The 23,284-nt window shown below is 39.0% G+C and overlaps 1 protein-coding gene across 1 annotated transcript in view; it reads left to right on the top strand.

The window, feature by feature from the left end:
• The first annotated feature begins 1,698 nt into the window (after positions 1 to 1,698).
• Positions 1,699 to 23,284, top strand: part of LOC106087113 (palmitoleoyl-protein carboxylesterase NOTUM) — a 37,236-nt gene continuing 15,650 nt past the window's right edge. The window contains exon 1 of the mRNA XM_013252033.2: positions 1,699 to 1,927. Within this exon, the coding sequence (XP_013107487.2) occupies positions 1,829 to 1,927 (99 nt within the window). The 5' untranslated portion in view covers positions 1,699 to 1,828. The remainder of the gene's footprint in view (positions 1,928 to 23,284) is intronic.

The following is a 23,284-nucleotide window of genomic DNA, read 5'->3' as shown; positions in this document are numbered from 1 at the left end:
CCGAACTTAGCACACTCTTACTTGTTTGTTTTCTTATTTGGCTCTTTCCTCTTGATTGCCTTGAGTTTAGTACATAGGTTTGGCATAAGGAGATTGTGGTCTGGCGGTACATCTGCTACTGGGTGATGATCGAATAATATATGCGATCTCCATCTTAACTAACAATACAAAAAAAACGACGGACAGACTATCACCATAGAAAGGATATGCGGATAGACGATTCACCAGAGATTTCTGAGTCCAGCTACACGGTTTTATAATAAATTCCATACAAATGTGTACTTAGTTTCGAAATTTCAGGATAGGTGCTAAAGTAATCAACTAGATTTCTTAGAAAGCACTACAGGTTCTGCACATGATATAGCTCCCAATTTCCACTTATAAAGTAGGTCTACGGTATTATATAGTCGGCACCGCCCGACTTTCCCTTTTGTAACATTTTTGTATTTTAGTTCTTCTCTTACATTCATTGTTCGTATTAGCCTGAAACGTTTCACTTTTTTCGGCATGTGAAGTTTACTTCTACTAGTGGATCCTGTAGTTCATTGCTCGAGTCGAAGGTAGACAAGCTGTATGCATGTTCCGTACCAACTTGTCTGAATATTCGCAAGTTTTTAGGCTTTTAATTTGTGAGCAAAACCAGAAGCCATACTTTCTAATCTCTTTCATGTGGTATCTGAATGAACTTAATTGTCTATGTCAGATTGGCACCTTAACCTAACCTTTAACTTTCTTATCCCTGCAATATCCCCATCAAATGTGCATATGTATGTAGTAGCTATGTACATCTTACTATGCCACAAAGCACACCACAACACTCTGCTTGCAGTCAATGCCATAGCGAAAAAAAATTCTACTTTTCCTTCACTATTCCGTTTTTAGCGGTCAATTATTATTTTTGTTATTATTTTACTCATTCTAAACAATACAGTTTGATGGCCTTCAAATGAATGGGGGAAACGGAAAAATGCAATACACTTATTTCCCAGAGAGAGAATGAGAGGATCAACAAGTTGTGTGTTTCATTGCCATAACGTTCCAACACAACTAACTCAGGCGAACTCCACAGGTAAGAGAGATGGCTCTCCGTTTGATCTCTCTCTCTCTCTCTCTCTCGGTTTGGCCCAACAAATTTTACTCTCGCACCTACAGCAGATGGCTGGCCATCAGCCAGCCATGGTTGATGGTGCGGTAAAATTCAAAACAATTTTCTTGCTGCCCTGTGAAGATCACAATGCCAACACAAACAGACAGATAGACGATCAATGTTTTCGTATTTCTCTGATCTTTTGCTGCGTGTTTGTGTTTTGATTCTTTCGTTAACTTGCGTCGGCAGGAGATCACTTCACGATCACACAAGTGTCGTTCATTCCGTAACAACCTATCGCAGAGTGCGGACGTGTGTTCGGTAGAAATATTTTCGGTAAAGTGCTACAACATATCAAAAAAAGAAAGAAAAACCAACCAAACGTTACATTTTAAAAACAATTCGAAACGTATTATTGATAACGGTCATTAACCGTCAATAATTCTCAACTCAATGTGTAGTGCTATAACAACTAAAACAACGAATCTAATGTTTAAATGGAAAGTTCAATAAAAAAAAAGAATTTTTAAATTTCCCTAAAACAAAATAAATCTAAGGCTTTTAGGAAATCAAATGCAAATGGAAAATTAAAAGCAAAAAAATAGCAGTAAATAAATACGAATTTTTTGCTAATCAAACGAAATGCATATGTGCAAAAAAATTTCGTGCAAATGAAATGAATTATTCTACTTAAAAAAAAAATTTATATCAAAAGCGTTACTCTTACAAAAATATTCTGTCATGCAAATGCTCAAACAAAAAGGAGTGAATGAAATATCGCAAAACTTTGAAGAGATTATTTTCAGCTCCAATAAATGGATTAAATGCAATGATTTAAAGGTAAGTTTACTCTCAAGGGGAGTACATGAAAACTATCAGATAAATATAAAAAATAAATTAAGAAAAAGTGTCTAAGACTAATAAAGTAGTTTTGGACGTAACATTTCATTACTAAAGTTGCTATTACATGATATGTGCGGTACTTTCTGCACCCAGAAGACTTTCCTTAGCTACGTTAAATACGAATGGAGCGCGCTCTAATCGGCGTGTATTCTCATATACATTGTACTTTTTTTACAGACATGTGTCTACATGTATCTTCGATGAAATCAAAGCTCGATTTAACCGAAAGAAATGCATGTTTATTCCAAAATCCACTTTTCAAATTTTTCGTACGTTTCGCATGATGTGTGCAACTTTCAGAGTTGCAATCTTTAAAGACTGTACAACTTGTGTGATAGAAGCTTAACTGTTGTAAGAAAAGTCTTCTGCATTATCCATATTAAAAACCAGTAAGGAAGGGCAAAAGTCGGGCGGTCCTGCACCTATAGATAGGACCACTCCGGATGTTTTCAGATGGGTTATTAAACAATCCGCATCACATTTCGAGCAAATATGTTCAAACTGTAATAACTACGGTTCCCAAATGACAACATTATTGCAAGTTACCCAAAATTTGATAATGTGTTACTCATCGAGAAAAGCGTTGTGCAAAATTTTGGCAAGATTGCTCAAAAAATGCTCTTGGAGTGGCTCTAGAAGTGAAAATCGGACGATATACATATATGACAGCTATATCTAAATCTGCACCGATTTCTATGAAATTCATCTATAATGTCGAGAAGCAAAAGAAAATGCTTTCTGCCATATTTCGAGAGAATCGATTAACAAATGACCATTTGATTGCAATATTTCGCAAAATCGGACCAACATATATATATGGGAGCTATGTACAAATCTGAACCGATTTCTATGAAATTCACCTGTAATGTCGAGAGTCATTAAGAAATCCTTCCTGCCAACTTTGGAGAGAATCGGTTCACAAATGACAATTTTATTGCAGTATTACAGCAAATCGAACGAAAATATGTATGGGTGCTATATCTAAATCTGAACCGATTTCGACTATATTTTGTGGATATTGTGGAAGTCATGGAGGAAAGCGTTGTACAAAGTTTTGGGAAGATTGGTCAATAAATATGCTTGCAGTGGCTGAAGAAGTGAAAATCGGGCGATCTACATATATGGCAGCTATATCTAAATCTAAACCGATTTCTATGAAATTCACCCGTAAGGTCGAGGGTCATAAGAAAATCCATCCTGCCAAATTTCGAGAGAATCGATTAACAAATAACCATTTGATTGCAGTATTACTGCAAATCGGACGAATATATATATAGAAGCTATATCCAAATATGAACCGATTTTTTCCAATTTCAATAGGCTTCGTCTCTAGGCCAAAAAACATGCCCATACCAAATTTGAAGGCGATCGGATGAAATTGCAAATTAACATGGACAGACGGACAGACAGACAGGCGAACATAGCTAAATCGAATCAGAACATGATTCTGAGTCGATCGGTATCCTTATCAATGCATCTATCTCTCTCCCTTTTGGATGTTACAAACAAATGCACTAAGTTGTAATACCCTGTGCCACATTATTGGTGTAGTTATACTCTACACCAATACTGTGGCACAGGGTATTACAACTTGGTGCATACCCTATACCACTACTGTGGTACAGGGTATTATTTAATATGGGAAATACACACTGCAATAAAGCAAACACACACATTTGAAAAAGTGACACAGCTAGTAGGGCAAAGAGGCAGGATTGGTTAGCGAGTTGTATGCATTTATGGAGGTTCCTTCGCAAATGTGTCATATCTTGGTTGGTGCGGTGTATCTCCTATGGTTTTCATTTTTCCATTGTTTACAAAAATTTCGATCACTAAGCTCATCTCGAAGAGATAAGAGCAGTTCGATTTGTGTTACGGCTCAATGATGAGAATCCTACATTTTATAACCGAGTCCGAATCCAAATTTCGGATGGGGTACCTGGGGGTCCGCCCACCCCTAAAACCTACAAAATGTATATAAAGAGCAATCACGACAATATGGGACTCAAATGAAAGGTATTTAAGATTAGAAAACGTACCTGATATCCGATTGTCGGACCAAATGTTTAGGGGACCACCCCTCACTCAAATGAAAGGTATTTACGAGTAGAATACGAATTTGGTATCCAAATGTGGGCCCAAGTTTCTGGGGGTCAACCCCTTTCGCAAAACACCATCCAAACATGACTTATTTTCTGACCAGGGCAATATGGGACTTAAATAAAAGCTATTTGAGTGTAGAATACGAATCTTTTATCCAAATGTGGGACCAAGTATTTGGGAGGCCGTCCCTCCCCAACAACATCCCCCAAAGAGGACAAATTCACGACCATAGCAAATGGGGCTCAAATGAAAGGTATTTGGGAGTATAGCACGAATTTGATATCAATGTTCGGGAAAAGTGTCTATGGGGCCACCCCACCCCCATAACACCACCCATATTGGAAGTATTTGCTGACCATTGCAATATGGGACTCAAATAAGAGGTATTTTTAAGTAGAACACGGATATGATATATACATTCAAGGCCAAGTCAATGAGTGGCCGCTCTCCGTTCATGTTTGCCGACTATGGAAATTTGGGGCTCAAATGAAAGGTGTTTGAGAGTAGGCCACGAATCACATATTAACATTCGGGACCAACTGTCTCGGGGACATCCACCACCATAACAACCCCCAAATAGGATGTATTTGCTCACCAAGGCAATTTGGGTCTTCAAGACAGTGGAGCTTCGATTAGTTTTTGGGGCCCATACCCCAAACTGGATATATTTCCTGACTTTTGCAATAAGGGGTTTAAATGAAAGGTATTTGAGATTAGAATACGAATATCCAAATGTGGGACCATGTATTTGAGGCACCGCTCTTTCCCCAAAAACCCCGCAAAGGGTAGAAATTTGCCGGCCATGCCAATATGTGGCTCAAATGAAAGGTATTTGAAATTAGAAAACTAATTTGATAACCAATTTTGGGGCCAAGTATTTGGGGGCCGCCTCATCCTACAAACTCTACTAAAACCAATGGCAATATGGGGTTTAAGTAAATAAAGAGCACGATGCTGATATTTTTTCAGGGCCAAGTGTCTAGGGGACCACCTCACCCCCGAAAACACCCCTAAATCGGACATCATGAGAATATCGGGCGGAAATTAAGTGTTTTTAGAATGGCATTAAACCCTCCGAGCGAATTCGTGGTTCCATAAAGATCATGTGGAATTCAGATAAAGGCACCTTTGTTTTTATGCTGTTAGTCAAGCGATATGCTATTTTCGTAGCATGGTATTTCTTTAATTGTCGAAAATAAATATTGAAGGGATTATTTTGTTCCATATAAAGTAAAAGAAGGCACAGCGGAGCGGGCCTGGTTCAACTAGTAAAGTATATATATTGTTGATCTTCATGACGTTTTAAGTCGATCTAGTCATGTCCGTCCGTCCGTCTGTCGAAAGCACGCTCACTTTCGAAGGAGTTAAGCTGTCAGCTGGAAATTTTGCACAAATACTTCTTATTAGTGTCGGTCATTTGGTATTGTAAATGGTCCTATATCGATCCATGTTTTGATATAGCTGCCATATAAACCGATCTGTGGTCTTGAATTCTTGATCCTCTAGAGGGCGCAATTCCTAACCGATTTGGCTGAAATTTTGCACATAGTGTTCTGTTATGACTTTCAACAACTCTGCCAAGTACGGTCCAAATCGGTCTATCATATGATTTGACTTCTTGACCCTTACAAGCCGCAATTATTGTCCGATTTGGCTGAAATTTTGCGTGCGGTGTTCCTTTATGACTTTCAACAACTGTTTTAAATACGGTTCAAATCGGTCTAAAACCTGATATAGTTCCTGTATAAACCATTCTCCCGATTTGACTTCTTGAGCCCTTTATGACAAAAAATTCTTACCAATACTGTGAGTATTTCAGCCAAACTGCATTGGCCCATACTTTCAACAACATTGTCATTCTAATTATCATAACTTGTTGTTCATCATCGAAATTGCTCAATAGACCACAATAAGCACTCATGTCACATTAGATTGTCCAACTACTACTGTAATTATGATCATATCACAATTTCAGACCGTATAAACGATGCAATGACATGTAATGATTTTCAAAACCGCAATATTTGTAACCGCCAATGTCGCTACTGTGGCTTACTAATCGATGTCGATGCCGATGCCGCATAAATCTCGTTTGATTTCTGGCTACCAAATAACGATCATATTTCAAATGTTTTGGAATTTATGAATATGCACAAGTTAATTTGAAACTATTATTGAAAAGCTTAGGGACATGGTTTCTCCATGCTTCAAAGGTATTTTTGCCGGCCGCCCACCCAACCTATGTTAATGAATGTCCATAGGGGGAGGAAATAGCTGCCAGCAGCCCGCATATATGATTGACATGAAAGCTAAACTGGCGTGCTTGATAGGATTTTGATGGTTTAATAAATATGCAAAAAACATACCTGGCATAATCAGTGTTGCCATTTTTGGAAACTGTGGCAAGGTTTTTAAGGAAAACGTTACAAAGAGTTTAAAGAAGAGAGTTTCATTTTTGAATGCTATCATAAGACTTTCATGTACACTAATTGTCGCACCATTGAACTAATGTGGCAGCCAATTAATTATGCTGTTGTTTCTTCTGTTGACGCCAAAAAAAGGCTTTGTGCTGATGCCACCACCAAATAATTATTCATTTGTTTCATGTGTTAAGGCCATATTTTGGAAGTTCTGGTGATGAACTTCTTTCAAACTAACAATCACTTTAGTTCAGCGATTCCCAGCCCTTTACGGTAGCGTTGATGGCAAGTTATACGTATTCTTACTTACTTACTCTTTGTCGTTGTTGAGACAGCAATGAATGAAAATGCGCATAAGTAAACGCATAGTCTTTTGTTATACCCTCCACCATAGGATAGGGGTATACTAATTTCGTCATTCTGTTTGTAACACCTCGAAATATGCGTCTAAGACCCCATAAAGTATATATATTCTTGATCGTCATGCCATTTTAAGTCGATCTAGCCATGTCCGTCCGTCTGTCTGTCGAAAGCACGCTAACTTTCGAAGGAGTAAAGCTAGCCGCTTGAAATTTTGCACAAATACTTTTTATTAGTGTAGGTCGGTTGGTATTGTAAATGGGCCAAATCGGTTCATGTTTTGATATAGCTTCCATATAAACCGATCTTAGTTCTTGATTTTTGAGCCTCTAGAGGGCGCAATTCTCGTCCGATTTTATTGAAATTTTGCACATAGTGTTTTGGTAGCACTTCCAACAACTACGCTAAGTATGGTTTTTATCGGTCCAAGTTTTGATATAGCTGCCATATAAACCGATCTTGGGTCTTGACTTCTCGAGTCTCAATAGGGCTCAATTCTCATCCGATTTAACTGAAATTTTGCACATAGTGTTTTAGTTTCACTTTCAACAACTGTGCTAGGTATGATTCAAATCGGTTTACAATCTGGTATAGCTGTCATATAAACCGATCTTGGATCTTGACTTCTTGAACCAATAGAGACGGCAATTCTCATCCGATTTGGCTGAAATTTTGCATGAGGTGTTTTGTTATGACTTCCAATAACTGTGCAAAGTATGTCGTAAATCGGTATAGAACCTGATATAGCTGCCATATAAACCGATCTTGGATCTTGACTTCTTGTACCTCTAGAGGGCGCAATTCTCATCTTATTTGGCTGAAATTTGAAATTTTGCACAACGGCTTCTCTCATGACCCTTACGTGCTAATAATATGGTCTCAATCGATCCATAGCTTGATACAGCTCCCATATAAACCTATCTCCCGATTTTGCTTCTTGAGAACGCATAGAACTCGACAAATGCGATCAATGATGGAGGGTAAATATTTGTTTTTATTTTAAAAACAATTATTTTTATTGATTAATAGCTTGGAGGGTATTTAAGTATTCAAGTTTTCTTATTTCAGGCTTATTTTTGTAAAACACCAATCATTCAGTCGAAAGAGTGATTTTTTACAAACTGAGAGAATTAAAAATGCTTACAGAGAGTATTTCACACATACAGTCACATTTTCCTTTTGGGCATCGCTGCTTTAGTTGTTCCAGCTATTGAGGTTCGGATTTTTACTAACAATTAGTTTTTTATTGTTTCATCTGTTGACGCCGTTTTTGTTCAATATCATCATCATTTTTTTTTCATTTACATATTCTTTTGTTTCATCTGTTGACACCCTCATTTTGAATAGGAACTTCTTTCAAAATATCTGTCGGTTCTTCAAACTGATGTCACTTTGAAATAATTATTCAGTGGTTTCATCTGTTAACGCCATTATTTTCACTATCAATTAATTATTCTGTAGTTTCATCTGTTGACGCTGCAATTTTCACTACTAGTCAGTATGGCTTTCGGTAGCGTAGCGAGACCCATAGGACAATGAGCTCACTTATGCAAAATAGCTGTGGCAAGTAATGGCATGTGTAGGACATATGGGGAAGATGAGGAGGCCCGGGTGCATTTCCCATGTCATTGACCGTCTTTGGGGCCAACAAGTACCGGCACTTAGGTGAAGATACAATGCCAGACATATACCAACTTAGAGGCGTGGTATGGAAAACAATTAGGAATTTTGTAAGTAGCATGGAATTCCTTCCTCCACCCTGGGATTGGGTATACTAATTTCGTCATTCCGTTTGTGTAACATCGAAATATTAATCTGAGAGCCCACAAAGTATATATATTCTTGATCCTCCTGACTTTTTGAGTCCATTTAGCCGTGTCATCGAAATATATTCTTGATCCTCTTAACATTCTGAATCGATTTAGACATGTCCGTCAGTCTTTCCGTCTGTCTGTCGAAAGCACGGTAATTTTCAAAGGAGTAAAGGTAGGCGAACGAAATTTTGCACAAATAATTTCATTAGTGTAGGTCAGATGGGATTGTAAATGGGTTATATTGGTCCATGTTTTGATATAGCTGCCACATAAACCGACTTTGGATCTTGACTGCAAAAGCTTCTAGAGGGCGCAATTCTTATCAGATTTTGCTGAAATTTTGCGCGAAGTGTTTTGTTTTGACCACCAACAACTATGACAAGTAAGGTCTAAATCGGTTGATAACCTGATGTAGCTCTCATACAAACCGATATTGGATCTTGACTTTTTGAGCTTCTAGAGGGCGCATTTTATCCGATTTGACAAACAATTTGTATGAGGTGTTTTGTTATGATTTCAAACAACTGTCCTAAGTGTAGTTCTAATTGGTTCAAAACCTTTTATAGCTGCTATATAAACCGACCTTGGATCTTAACTTCTTGAGGCTCTAGAGTGCACAATTATTATGCGATTTGGCTGAAATTTTTGTTTTGACTTCCAACAACTACGCCAAGTATGGGTGAAAATCGGTACATGACCTGATATAGCTCCCATGCACACCGACCTCCCGATTATACTTCTTGAGCCTCTAGAGGGCGTCATTCTTATTCGATTTGGTGAGACGTTTTGTTATAGCTGCCATTACAACCGATCTCTGATCTTAACTTCTTGAGCCTCTAAAGGGCGCAATTCTTATCCGATTAAGCTGAAAAGTTGTACAAAAACTTCCCCTATCCTAGACATTCAATATACATAGCAAAAATTGTCCAAATCGGTTCATAACCTGATATATTGGGTTGCCCAAAAAGTAATTGCGGATTTTTTAAAAGAAAGTAAATGCATTTTTAATAAAACTTAGAATGAACTTTAATAAAATATACTTTTTTTACGCTTTTTTTCTAAAGAATGCAATTACAGAGTCACAAGCTGTGAAAAAATTTGTCAACGCCGACTATATGAAAAATCCGCAATTACTTTTTGGGCAACCCAATAGCTCCCATACAAACCGATCTCCCGATTATACTTACTAGAGGCTTACTAGAGGTCGTTCTTCTAATCCGATTTGGCTGAAATTTTGGACCACCATTTTTACTATGGTCTCCAACATCCAAATCAAGTATTGTCCGAAATGGTCCATAACCTGATGTACCATGCCAATTTTTATTATCCACTAGCTGGCCCGGTGTGCTTCGCTACACCAACTACACTATTTGACATGGTCCAAATGTGAAAATTATTTATATTCGTATTTAACTCTCAAATAACTTTCATTAGAACACCCATATCCCGTTTGGTATACATGCCCATGTGGGGCATCATTTTGGGTTGGGTGATTCCCCAGGAATTGACCCAACTTTTTCGTATTAACATTCCATTGCAGGATATTGTCCGGCTTTATTCCATTGTTTAATGCTTCCTCTTCAAAGAATAGTATAGCAAAAAAAATTTAAAAGTCAGCAAAAAATGTGTTGTTGCTAGAAGCATTTGACTGGTTTCGCGTATCGCCATTTCATTTTCGACCAAAAAAAAGTCATCAGCAGGAGATGTCAAATAGATCATGGTGCTTTACAACCTTTCCAAATAGAGTAAGTTGTAAAGCACACATCTGAATTTGAACAGAGCTCTTTAAGACGACTTGATTCATAAGCGCAATAGAAAACAAATCAAATCTTACTTCCCTTATTCAAATCCAACTTATCCAACGATGCTAATAGCAACAAACCCGAACATCTTTTTATACCCTCCACCATAAGATGGGGGGTATACTAATATCGTCATTCTGTTTGTAACTACTCGAAATATTCGTCTGAGACCCCATAAAGTATATATATTCTTGATCGTCGCGACATTTTATTTCGATCTATCCATGTCCGTCCGTCTGTCCGTCCGTCCGTCCGTCCGTCCGTCCGTCCGTCCGTCTGTCTGTCGAAAGCACGCTAACTTCCGAAGGAGTAAAGCTAGCCGCTTGAAATTTTGCACAAATACTTCTTATTAGTGTAGATCGGTTGGTATTGTAAATGGGCCATATCGGTCCATGTTTTGATATAGCTGCCATATAAACCGATATTGGGTCTTGACTTCTTGAGCCTCTAGAGTGCGCAATTCTTACCCGATTGGAATGAAATTTTGCACGACGTGTTTTGTTATGATATCCAACAACTGTGCCAAGTATGGTTCAAATCGCTTCATAACCTGATATAGCTGTCATATAAACCGATCTGGGGTCTTGACTTCTTGAGCCTCTAGAGTGCGCAATTCTTATCCGATTGGAATGAAATTTTGCACGACGTGTTTTGTTATGATACCCAACAACTGTGTCAAACATGGTTCAAATCGGTTCATAACCTGATATAGCTGCCATATAAACCGATCTGGGGTCTTGACTTCTTGAGCCTCTAGAGTGCGCAATTCTTATCCGATTGGAATGAAGTTTTGCACGACGTGTTTTGTTATGATATCCAACAACAACTTTGCCAAGTATGGTTCAAATCGGTCCATAACTTGATATAGCTGCCATATAAACCGATCTTGGGTCTTGACTTCTTGAGCCTCTAGAGTGCGCAATTCTTATCCGATTTGGCTGAAATTTTGCAAGACGTATTTTATTCTTACTTTCACCAACTGCGTCAAATATGGTTCAAATCGGTTCATAACCTGATATAGCTGCCATATAAACCGATCTGGGATCTTGACTTCTTGAGCCTCTAGAGGTCGCAATTATTATCCGATTAGCCTGAAATTTTGAATTTGGAAATTTCGGATCCTCTCATGACCATCAACATACGTGTTTATTATGATCTAAATCGGTCTATAGCCCGATACAGCTCCCATATAAATCGATCTCTCTATTTTACTTCTTGAGCCCCCAAAGGGCGCAATTCTTATTTGAATTGGCTGAAATTTTACACAGGTCTCCAACATGTAATAATATAATAATAGCAGAGCAAATCTTTTCTTATATCCTTTTTTGCCTAAGAAGAGATGCCGGGAGAAGAACTCGGCAAATGCGATCCATGGTGGAGGGTATGTAAGATTCGGCCCGGCCGAACTTAGCACGCTTTTACTTGTTCAAAACTCTTTTGTTCTTCGCACGGCCATCCCCCAACGATTGATTTTGCTATTTTACTTTTGTTTGAATCTCTCATTGTCCAAATTGGACATGTCCGTTTGGGGATGGTTTTTGGGGTGGGGCGACCCCCTTACGACTTCACCCCAAATGTTCATATAACTTTCGTACGCCAATTACCTTTAATTTGATACCCTTATTGCCCCGATCAGTAAACATGCCATTTTTTGGCGGTATTTGGGGGTGGACCGGGCCCCCTGACATGTGAGCTCGAATTTTTACATCAAGTTCGTACTCTACTCTTAAATATCTTTCATTTGACACCCATATTGTCCCAATCGGAAAACATGTCCGATTGGATGGGTTTTGGGATAGGGCGTCCCCCACGGTTTATACCAATTTTGTGTTTTTAGGTTATCATAAAGCGGCGTAAAAAATTACACTTTAATCGATGCACCTCCTCAAAATCTGAGGTTTTTCACAATTCTGGTTAGGGTCAGGGTCCGCCCCCCTCGCAGATATCACAAAATTGTAAGTAACAACAATAGTAGCCATGACATCAGGGGACTTAACTGTTCTTTTCACCATTTCCATAAACCCCAATGTGATCTCTATTATTGCTGTAATAAAACAAATATTAGGTAGCAAATCCCTTAAATTTTAAATCGATTTAAAGGAATCCAAGCATAGTAAAGATTTCACGTGCAACTTCATTATAAACAACTCAGCTCGCCATACCACTTGAACATGGAGTTTGATGGGATGGCAGCAATAACAAATCAAATGGCGGTATTGCCTTTAGCAGCGACTTCTCATAAGCCAGACAGACGGCCAAATACAAAGTGGAAGCCGCCGCAATAACCTCAAAACAATAATAATGGCATAAACAATGTAAGGCAATATCCGAAAGCTGCAGTCGTAGATGTGGGGGATAGCGAGCAAACCAGGATGGAAGGAACCCTCATCACCGAAAGCACAGCAGCCAGACGGGCAGACAGACAACAGGACAGCCAACCAAGCAGCCAGCCTCACAAACTTGTGCTGAAAGTCAGTTGCCAACGTTGGCCGGCATAAACAACATTGCCTTCATTGTCGCTTGATGTTGAAGTTTATTTGTCTCGTTGGACGATTTTATGTCTACGCCTTAACTGAGCAAAACAAAACCAGAAGAACAGAAGAAAAAAAAGGTTAAAGCCAAAAAGGCATACCCCAACTTCAGCTCCAAGAAAAACAACGCAACAAAACACTTCAATTTAAGCCAGCCGCCAGCCAACCAGCTAGTCAGCCATCCAACTACTAACCTTCTTCTAAAGCCAAAGCAAGCAATCGTCGTATGCAGAGACCTCACGAACAAGCCCAACCAGCCATTCAGCCGACAGCGATAGCAGCTACTGTTTACCGCCAAAGAAAAGATCAATGGGCGCATGCGCCCATTGATATATACGACAACCGTAAAGATGAGGACGGCGATTACGATGACGAGATGTTTTCTCGTTTTATTTCTTCCCTGCTGGCTGCTGGCTGTAGATGTTGTGCTGCTTGCCCCTCTTGTGTAGATCTGGTCTTGTTGTCTTGCCGCTCATTTTTTGTTTTCTTTCCCCATCTCGTCTTCCTTTGTCCATGTTGGCTTTCTTTTGGTTGGAAATAAAACACAACAACATTGCATTGCAATTTTACCATGGCAATGTGCGAAATTAGCATACATTTAAGAGAGTTAATTCTTTCTTGGGATGAAGCGAGAATTGACATTCAAAATTTTTTGGGCTAAACTCTATGCAAAGGTTGCTACCGCTGTTTGGTTAGCTAGAATATCTAAGTTCAAATCCCGAAGACTATCTCAAATATTGTATCATTCATTTGAGAGTACTTCTATTCAAACATTTGGCTATCCGCGGTACTCGAGTTAGCATATCCTCCTATGACGTAAAACGCCTGGATTCGAACTCCGGCGAGGATATTCAGCCATATGAAACCTTGGCAAACTATCGATAATCGCAACGTTCGATATTTTTAATAATAAATATCGATACTATCGTTCATTTCTCATCAGCTATTTATTAAACGAAAATGAGAAGTAACAAGTAAGAGCGTGCTTAGTTTGGCCGGGCTGAATCTTATATATCCTCCACCATGGATAGCATTTGTCGAGTTCTTTGCGCGGAATTTATTTTCAGGAGAACAAAGAATAATGAATAAGAACGGTTATGATATTGGGGCTATATCAAGTTACAGTCCGATTCGGACCATAAATGAATTGAATGCTGAACATTGTAGAGGTCATTGTGTAATATTTCAGTCCATTCAGATTAGAATTGCGCAAAATCGGGAGCTGTATCAAGCTATAGATCGATTTAGACCATATTGGACACGTATGTTGAAGATCATGAGAGAAGTCTTTGTACAAAGTTTCTGCCAAATCCAATGAGAATTGCGACCTCTAGAGGCTCAAGGAGGCAAGATCCCAGATCGGTTTATAAGGCAGCTATACCAGGTTATGAACCGATTTAAACCATACTTAGCACAGTAGTTGGAAGTGATACCAAAACATAACATGCAAAATTGCAGCCAAATCGGATAATAATTTCGTTCTCGAAAAGCTGAAGAAGTCATGAATTATATGACGGCTATATCAGGTTTTAAACCGATTTGAACCATACTTAGCACAGTTGTTGGATGTGATACCAAAATACAACGTGAAAAATTACAGTCAAATCGGATAAAAATTGCGCCCTGAAAAAGCTGAAGAAATCAAGTACCCCAGATCGGTTTATATAATATCGATAGTGCAATCGATAGTTTGATAGAAAAATGACGTCTGGAATTATTTTATTCGCGTCATTGGCAAAGATTTGTAATACCATTTGGTAGCAATTAAATTCCAGACAAAAGAGGCTATTAAGAATTGACGACGTCACATTTGTATTCTTCTCATCGCGCCCAAAGTGTTTTTGAGCTTTGTACTTAAAATATTGACGCCATTAAAATATACTTGTAAAACAGATAAATAGAATGATTTAACGCAATTTATTTGCTCAAATACTCGAAAGCGGGGAAAATGGAAATAATACAAATTCTAAAGACATTCTACATCAAAAACATGATAGTCTCTTGTGTGGAAAACGATGTTGTGTTGGATTGTATTCATATCAAAACCACTTCTGGGAACCAATGGATATGGAATCAGTTGCTGAATCAAATAATTAAGGTTGGTCACGTTGTAACGGTTTGGTACTAAACCAAAAACGGTTTAGTGCTAAAACAGTTCGGTAATAAGGCTAGTACCAAACGGTACTAATTATTTTATGATTCATCCACACCATCCGGTATTGTTTTTGTACCATACGGTGTTGCTTTACTATTAATGCCGTATGGTACTGAGATGAGCTCGTTTGGTATCAACGTTTATCTGGGTGTATGCCAGCCCCGTATTTGGCATAGAAAGCTTTAATTCTGTATTTTTTATATTTGAATCCGACTTCAATGTCCATCTGCTTGCTATAAATGTTTACATTCATTTTCACCTCTGTGACAGTCATGAGATCGTAAACTTAAATCAAAAATGTTTTTTTTTTCGAGATCATTCCATCTGCAAGTACAAATGCAACAAAAACCAAGCAACAAAAAGAACAACAAGGAGAGCAACCAAACCAAAGCGACATTCTACGTAATCATCATGCTCGTAATGTAGCGCATACTACCTGTAAACATTTAAAATTGCCACAAGCGGCAAGTCAACAACAAGATGAGTAACAAATAACTACCGCTATACACTCAAAAAAATACAAAGTCTAAAGAAAAAAAAACAGGCGTGCTAACTTCGATTGGGCCGAATCTTGGGTACCCACCACCATGGAAAATGTACCCTTATTAACTGAGTTTGTATTTAAATTATTTTTGTCCCAAGAAGTCATATCGGTACTTAGGGGGCCTTTAGAGCGCACAAAAGCCGTTAACTTAGATGTATGTTCATAGTGGCATGGGGCGGATTAATATCTGCATCCTCTTTTTAACCTTGCCACTGATGTTGTAAGTCATAAGAAAGGGTTTTGGGCCAAATCAGGTGAAAATGTAGGCCTCCATGGGCCGAAGAAATCAAATCCGTGGATCGGTTGATATCGGGGCTATACCTGTTTATAGACCGATTCGGATGATACTTGGCTTGGATGTAAGAAGTCATAACTCAAGACTTTGTTCCAAATTTCAGCCAAATCGGATGAAAATTGAGACTTCTAAGGGCTCAAGAAGTCAAATCCGGGCATCGGTTTATATGGAAGCTGTATCTGTTTATAGACCGATTCGGATCATGCTTGGCATGGATGTTGAAAGTCATAACTCAAGGCTCGTTTTATGCTAAAATCTCTACGAGAAATGGAAAATCTTAAATTTTGGGCCATCCTTTTTCAGTGTAGTTAGCAGCTACAGATTTCAACATAAAAAAATCACAAAGGTTGTCCCCAGATCAAGAAGTAAGAACCCATATTGATCACGTTGTGGTAGAAAGAGGGCATTCATCCAGTGTGTTAGATGTACAATCGATCCGAGGAGCAAACATAGATTCGGTTCATTAGCTTATTCCAGCATAGCTTCGAACCGTTTGATCATGACGAGAAATGTACGATCTGACACTACGCGGAAGCTGCATAAGAATTGGTGTGCTATTGGAGCTATATCAGTTTGGATGTTGGGGACCATTGATGAAGCCATTGTGCGAATTTTCAGCCACATCGGATATTGCGCGATTGCGCCCTATAGGGTCTCAAGAAGTGTAATCGGGAGATCAGTATATACGGATGCTATATAAGGTTTAAAACCGATTCAGGTCATCTGAGAAGTAATTGTGGAAAGCTTCAGCCTAATCGGATAGAAATTGCACCCTGTAGGGGCTCAAGAAGTAAAATGGGGCGATCGGTTTATATGGGAGCTATATCAGGTTATGAACCGATTTAGACCATAGTTGGCACGTATGCTGAAGGTCATAGGAAGAGTCATTGTGCATAATTTCAGGCAAATCGAATGGCACGAGAATGGTCCGTTTCAATCTCACTGTCTCTCCTTTATGGGTTGAACCTCGCGGTGTAGAGTATGGCCTACTAAAAGGCCTTTATTTCTAATGGAACCATTCCAGCTACTATGAGGTCTGCGTCCACCAACACCAGCCCTCATTCATCCACCTTTGTTACCATCTCAAGATAGTCTCCTGTCGAATGCACGTGAATGGTTCGTTTCTCTGTCTCCCCTATGTAGGTTACACCTCGCAGTGTAGAGGTTTGCCCTGCTAAATCCTAAAAGGCCTTTTTTCTAACGGTAAAACTGTAAATTGAGACCTATCGTTTCTGAAATTGCTTGTCGGTGTAAGTCAAAAAAAATGTTCTGGTGTCTAAGGAAGTCGGAAAGTCGGAGAACAACAACCAAATTTCAGCTGAATAATAACTCCTTCGAAATATATATGGAAAAAGCAACAATAAGAAAAAACAATGCCCCGGTTTGTGTTGGTGCTTTTAAAAGATTTCGTTTGTGTTGCTCTTATTTCATGTTCTTGTAGCTGTTGGTGTTGTTGCTATCGAATCATACACTGGCTCGTATAACTCAAAGTCTTACCCTCTTTCTTGGGTCTCTTTAAGAGTTGTTTCTTTGCAACATGCCGCCGCCGTCGCCAAACAGGCGGTAAAATACAAAGTAAAAACGGCACGGGCTTAGCGCGTTCAGCTTAAGTTGTATCTCGTACCTCTTAATACAGATGGACGGACGGACGGATAGACAGACATGCACAAAAAACAACACACGCACGCGCGCACACCTTCTTCTTCTATAAACTGCTTTCAAGATATAGGTATACGTATACGCGGTCGAACCACCATCCTAAACGTTTGCCACAGGAACAGGCCAAACATTTTTAGAGGCAATCAGGCCGACAGACAACAGAGTTACACTTTAATCGGTTTTCTTCTCTACTTAAATGTGTGTCTGTCCATACGCTGCGTTGGTTGAACGGTTGGCTGTTTAGTTGCTGCATGCATAGGCCTTTTTCGAAGTTACATTTGAGAAATGTATCAGCTACCGAATTACCTGTTCCGCTGGATTTCTTTTACGAGGCATTTGGTAGCGAATTAAGGGATATTTTATCATCGTTGCCTTGAGGCTTTTGCATTTCTTGGTAAGAAGACACTCGTAAACAGAGCCATGTGCTGCCGCTGATGCTGTATAACAGGTGGAGTTGGTATGAGGAATTTGATTTCTTTCATAGATGATTATTACCTGGGATTTTACCAGGAAATCGCTAAGAGGTATAAAAAAAAAAACTTCTGAGAAAGATTAGCGAGTTTGAAGAAATTCTTTTAGAATATATATAATCCATAATTTTCCATAAAAGTGGGGAAAATTTTGTTTGTTCCTAAGGTCCAGGGTTTTGTAGACAATAAACTAAAAGGGTATGAAACTCTTCGTGGCAATGCGATCCTAGATTAAAACGCGCATGTGACACAGAGTTGCAAAGAAGTTGTCGGGAGGACGGCAAAGATACTACACAGAAAAAAATTGAAATCTGTCTCAATAACGAAATTAATTGATCCAAATTATTTTTTAATGGAAACTGTTTCAATCACAACAAGAAGAAAGGCGTTAAGTTCGGCCGGGTCGAACTTTGGATACCCACCATAACCCGGTGAAAACTGCATAACTTATAAATGTGCATTTTATGGGGCCAAGACTATAAATCGGCTGATCGGTCTATATGGCAGCTATATCCAAATCTTAAAGCGATCTGAGCCAAATTGAGTAGGGATGTCGAAGGCTCTTACACAACTCACTGTCCCAAATTCGGCGAAATCGGACAATAAATGCGCGTTTTATGGGCCCAAAACCTCAAATCGAGAGATCGGTCTATATGGCAGCTAAAGGGTGATTTTTTTGAGGTTAGGATTTTCATGCATTAGTATTTGACAGATCACGTGGGATTTCAGACATGGTGTCAAAGAGAAAGATGCTCAGTATGCTTTGACATTTCATCATGAATAGACTTACTAACGAGCAACGCTTGCAAATCATTTTCAGTGAATGGGCCCTAGAAAAGTTGGCAGAAAATCCGCTTTTTTATCGACAAATTTTGTTCAGCGATGAGGCTCATTTTTGGTTGAATGGCTACGTAAATAAGCAAATTTGCCGCATTTGGAGTGAAGAGCAACCAGAAGCCGTTCAAGAACTGCCCATGCATCCCGAAAAATGCACTGTTTGGTGTGGTTTGTACGCTGGTGGAATCATTGGAGCGTATTTTTTCAAAGATGCTGTTGGACGCAACGTTACGGTGAATGAACACATTTCGAACCGAACACTGATTTTGGTAATAAAATTCAATGATTTGCAAGCGTTGCTCGTTAGTAAGTCTATTCATGATGAAATGTCAAAGCATACTGAGCATCTTTCTCTTTGACACCATGTCTGAAATCCCACGTGATCTGTCAAATACTAATGCATGAAAATCCTAACCTCAAAAAAATCACCCTATATATCCAAATCTAGACCGAACTGGACCAAATTGAAGAAGGGTGTCGAAGAGCCTAACAAAACTCACGGTCTAAAATTTCGGCAAAATCGGACAATAAATGCGCCTTTTATGGGCTCAAGACCTTATATGGGGAGATCGGTATATATGGCAGCTATATCCAAATATAGACCGATCTGAACCATATAGGGAACGTTTATCGAAGAGCCTAACATAGATCCTTGTGCCGAATTTTACCGAAATTGGGTAATAAATGCGCCTTTTATGAGCCCAAGAACCTAAATCGAGAGATCAGTCTATATGGCAGCTATATCCAAATATAGCCCGATATTGGCCATGTGTTACCGATTGGGGCCATACTTGGTTTGGCTGTGGGAGACCAAAATAGAAGTCATTGTGCAAAATTTCACAAATCAGATAAGAATTGCACCCTCTATATGTATAAGAAGTATAATCAGGAGATCGGTTTATATGGGAGATATATCAGGTTATAAACCGATTTTGACCATACTTGGCACAGTTATTGGAAGTCGTATAATAAATCACTATCTGCAAAATTTTAGCCCAGCCCACCACCATAGGATGGGGGTATACGAAGTCTAGTCATTCCGTTTGTAACACTTCGAAATATTAAACTGCGACCCCATAGAGTGTATATATTCTGGAATGTTTTGACATTCTGAGTCGATCTAGCCATGTCCGTCCGACTGTCGAAATCACCACAGCGATCGAATGCGTAAAGCTAGTCGCTTGAAATTTTGCACAAATACTTAAAATTAATGTTAGTCATTGGGGATTGCATATGAACCATATCGGTTCAGATTTGGATATAGCCCCCATATAAAGCGATCCCCGGATTTTACTTCATGGGCCCTTAGCAGCCTCAATTTTCATCCCTTTTGGCTGAAATTTGGAACAATGACTTGAGTTGTGACGTCCAACATTCATGCCAAGTATTTTCCGAATCGTTCTATAAACACATATAGCCCCCATATGTAGCGATCCCCGGATTTGACTTCTTGAGCCCCTAGAACCCTTAATTTTCAACCCTTTTGGCTGAAATTCGGAACAATGACTTGAGTTATAACTTCCAACATTCATGCCAAGTATTTTCCGAAACGGTCTATAAACAGATATAGGCCCCACATAAACCGATCCCCCGATTTGACTTCTTGAGCGCCTAGCATCCTCAATTTTGCTGCAATTTGGAACAATGACTTGAGTTATGACTTCCAACAACCATGCCCAGTATGATCCGAATCGGTTTCATGAACAGATTTATGTGCGTATGTGTATGCTGCCCATCTACACTGTAGAGCATTTGTGCAGGGCGCTTCGTATGCCAATGCTCGGTAACACAGCTTATTATAACCTGTAACACAGTTGTGGTGTAGGGAGTCATAAGAAAAATTATTTTAATTTCCAAAAACCACAAAAATAAACCAATTACGGGTTTTCTTTAAACAAAAAAACACACACACCTCAACCATCCGTCTGTCCTAAAAGATAAACATGACCAATATAACCAAAACAAAACAAAAAGACACCGAATTCTGTGTTATGTTTTCAGACTCCAGTCCGGCTGTCTGCCTTTAGATGTTGGCATTTGTTGGTATTTATGCTTATTAGACTACTACTGGATTTGGGATTCTTTCTTTATGGTCTGATAATTAACACGAGTAGCATTTTGGGTTATCACCAAACTAATTTAATTTATTTTCTTCCAATAGGCTTTGATCCAAAGCATTTGAATAACCATTTTCGCTTGCCCTCCACGCTCTTGTACCTTACGTCTGTGGAGCGAAGAAGCCCTTAAGCATAGTCGCTATGTCCCACAGTGGCTTCCTAAGGAATTTAAACAAAGATTTCTTAATTAACTCAGACAAAGTGAATACATAGAAATTTAAATAGACACGCAAAGGCACACACACACACACACACACACACATACGTAGGCAATACATGGACATAAAATCAAATTGAAATGACTTTTTCAAAGCAATAAACATTAAAGCGGTATTTCAGCTTTGATTTTCGCCGCCCTATATTTTTCATTGGTGTTAGTGGTGATGGCTGGCTGACAGACTGGCTAGCCGTTTGGGAGTTGCTATGGCGCTGGTATTTGTCTTATTTTCTTAAAGAAACACAACAACAAAAATAATCTTCGAAATTCACAACCAACCAAACTCCAAAGGCCTACAAAATGAAATGGCTCGAAAAATATTACAATAGGTGAAAAACATTTGCCCAACCTGTTGTGGGATAGTTAATTTAAGCTGGGCAGGCAATCAAACTCAAAAAAAGCGTCTAATCTCATCTCATCGTCATCTACTTGCACGACTCATCTCGTCATCATCATCATCATCATCACCAAACAAAGGAATTTGAATAATTCAAATTCAAATGAATGGCGTCTACCAGACATTCCAAATTGATTCATAGCGCCAGTGATTAGGAACTGATAAGTCAGCGAAAAATCGTTAAAGCCGCCCTTTTGATCTGTTGTAGCTAGCCTACGGGGGCTGGAACTCTGAGGCTGGGTCTTTGCACCTCAAAGTGCCGCCACTGCCATTGCCTCATCGGCAATGGCGGCTTACAGTAGCAGTTGTCTTCGATGGCTGTCGATTTTGCTGGATGTCGGCTTATTTTCTTTGCAAAAAAAAAAAAAAACACACAACAACAGTAACAAACAGAAATTTGTACACATTTTCCTTGCTCCGATTAGTCGCCGTAAATACGTGTTTGGTTTTTAATTTGTGTTTCATTAAACATCAAACACACTTACCATTCGTTTTTTACTTTGTTTTTCATAGTCTAACCTTTGGCTTGTTTCGTCTTTGATGTTGACCGCAGTGATATTACTTTCAAATATCTAAAGTCTGGTTGAATATAGCAGCTGCTAACGAATCTATGTAGGTGTTGTAGCTTAGAATTGAAAATGAAAACATAATTGGGCCGGTTTACTGTTATACTCTTTGGGTTAAAAAGAAGATTCGGAACTTGTACACACTCCCTAGGAAAGGCAATCGCAGAGGTCTAACTTTTAAGGAAAAGTGAGTCTAGTGTTACTCAAATCTTATACAAATCGTATCAAAATTGCGCCATCAAGGGCTCAAGGAGTCATAGTCTAGTGGAGGGTGTAACAAGTAAAAGCGTGCTTAGTTCGGCCAAGCCGAATCTTAAATGCCCTACATCATGGATGGCATTTGTCAAGTTCTTTGCCCGGCATATCTTTATGAGCAAACAAAGGATATAAGAATTGCTATGTTATTCGAGCTATATCAAGTTATGGACCGATTCGAACCATACCTTGTTTGGATGTTGGAGACCACAGTAGATGTCATTATGCAAAATTTCAGCCAAATCGGATAAGAATAGCGTTCTATGGGGACTCAAGAAGTAAAGTCAGGAGATCGATTTATATGGAAGCTATATCAGGCTATGGACCGATTCAGACCATGCTCGGCACGTATGTTAAAGGTCAAAGGCGAAATCATTGTGTGAAATTTCAGCCAAATCGTATAATAATTGCGCCCTCTAGAGGCTAAAGAAGTATAAAAGGGAGATCGGTTCATATGGGAGCTATATCAGGTTATGAACCGATTTAGTCCATACTTGGCCTAGTTGCTGGAAGTCAAAACAAAACATTTCATGCAAAATGTCAGCCAAATCAGATAATAATTACGCCCCTAGGTGCTCCAGAAGTCTACATCCTATATCGGTTCACATGGCAGCTATATCAGGATATGGACCGATTTAGACCATACTTGGCACGTATGTTTAAAGTCAAAGAAGAAATCATTATGCGTAATTTCAGCTAAGTCGTGTAATAATTGCGCCCTCTAGAGGCTAAAGAAGTATAAAAGGGAGATC

This window comes from Stomoxys calcitrans, chromosome 1 (assembly GCF_963082655.1).
Source record: "Stomoxys calcitrans chromosome 1, idStoCalc2.1, whole genome shotgun sequence".
Taxonomy (NCBI): Eukaryota; Metazoa; Arthropoda; class Insecta; order Diptera; family Muscidae; genus Stomoxys; species Stomoxys calcitrans.
The sequence above is the reverse complement of the archived record's forward strand: the minus strand, read 5'-3'. Positions and strand labels throughout refer to the sequence as shown.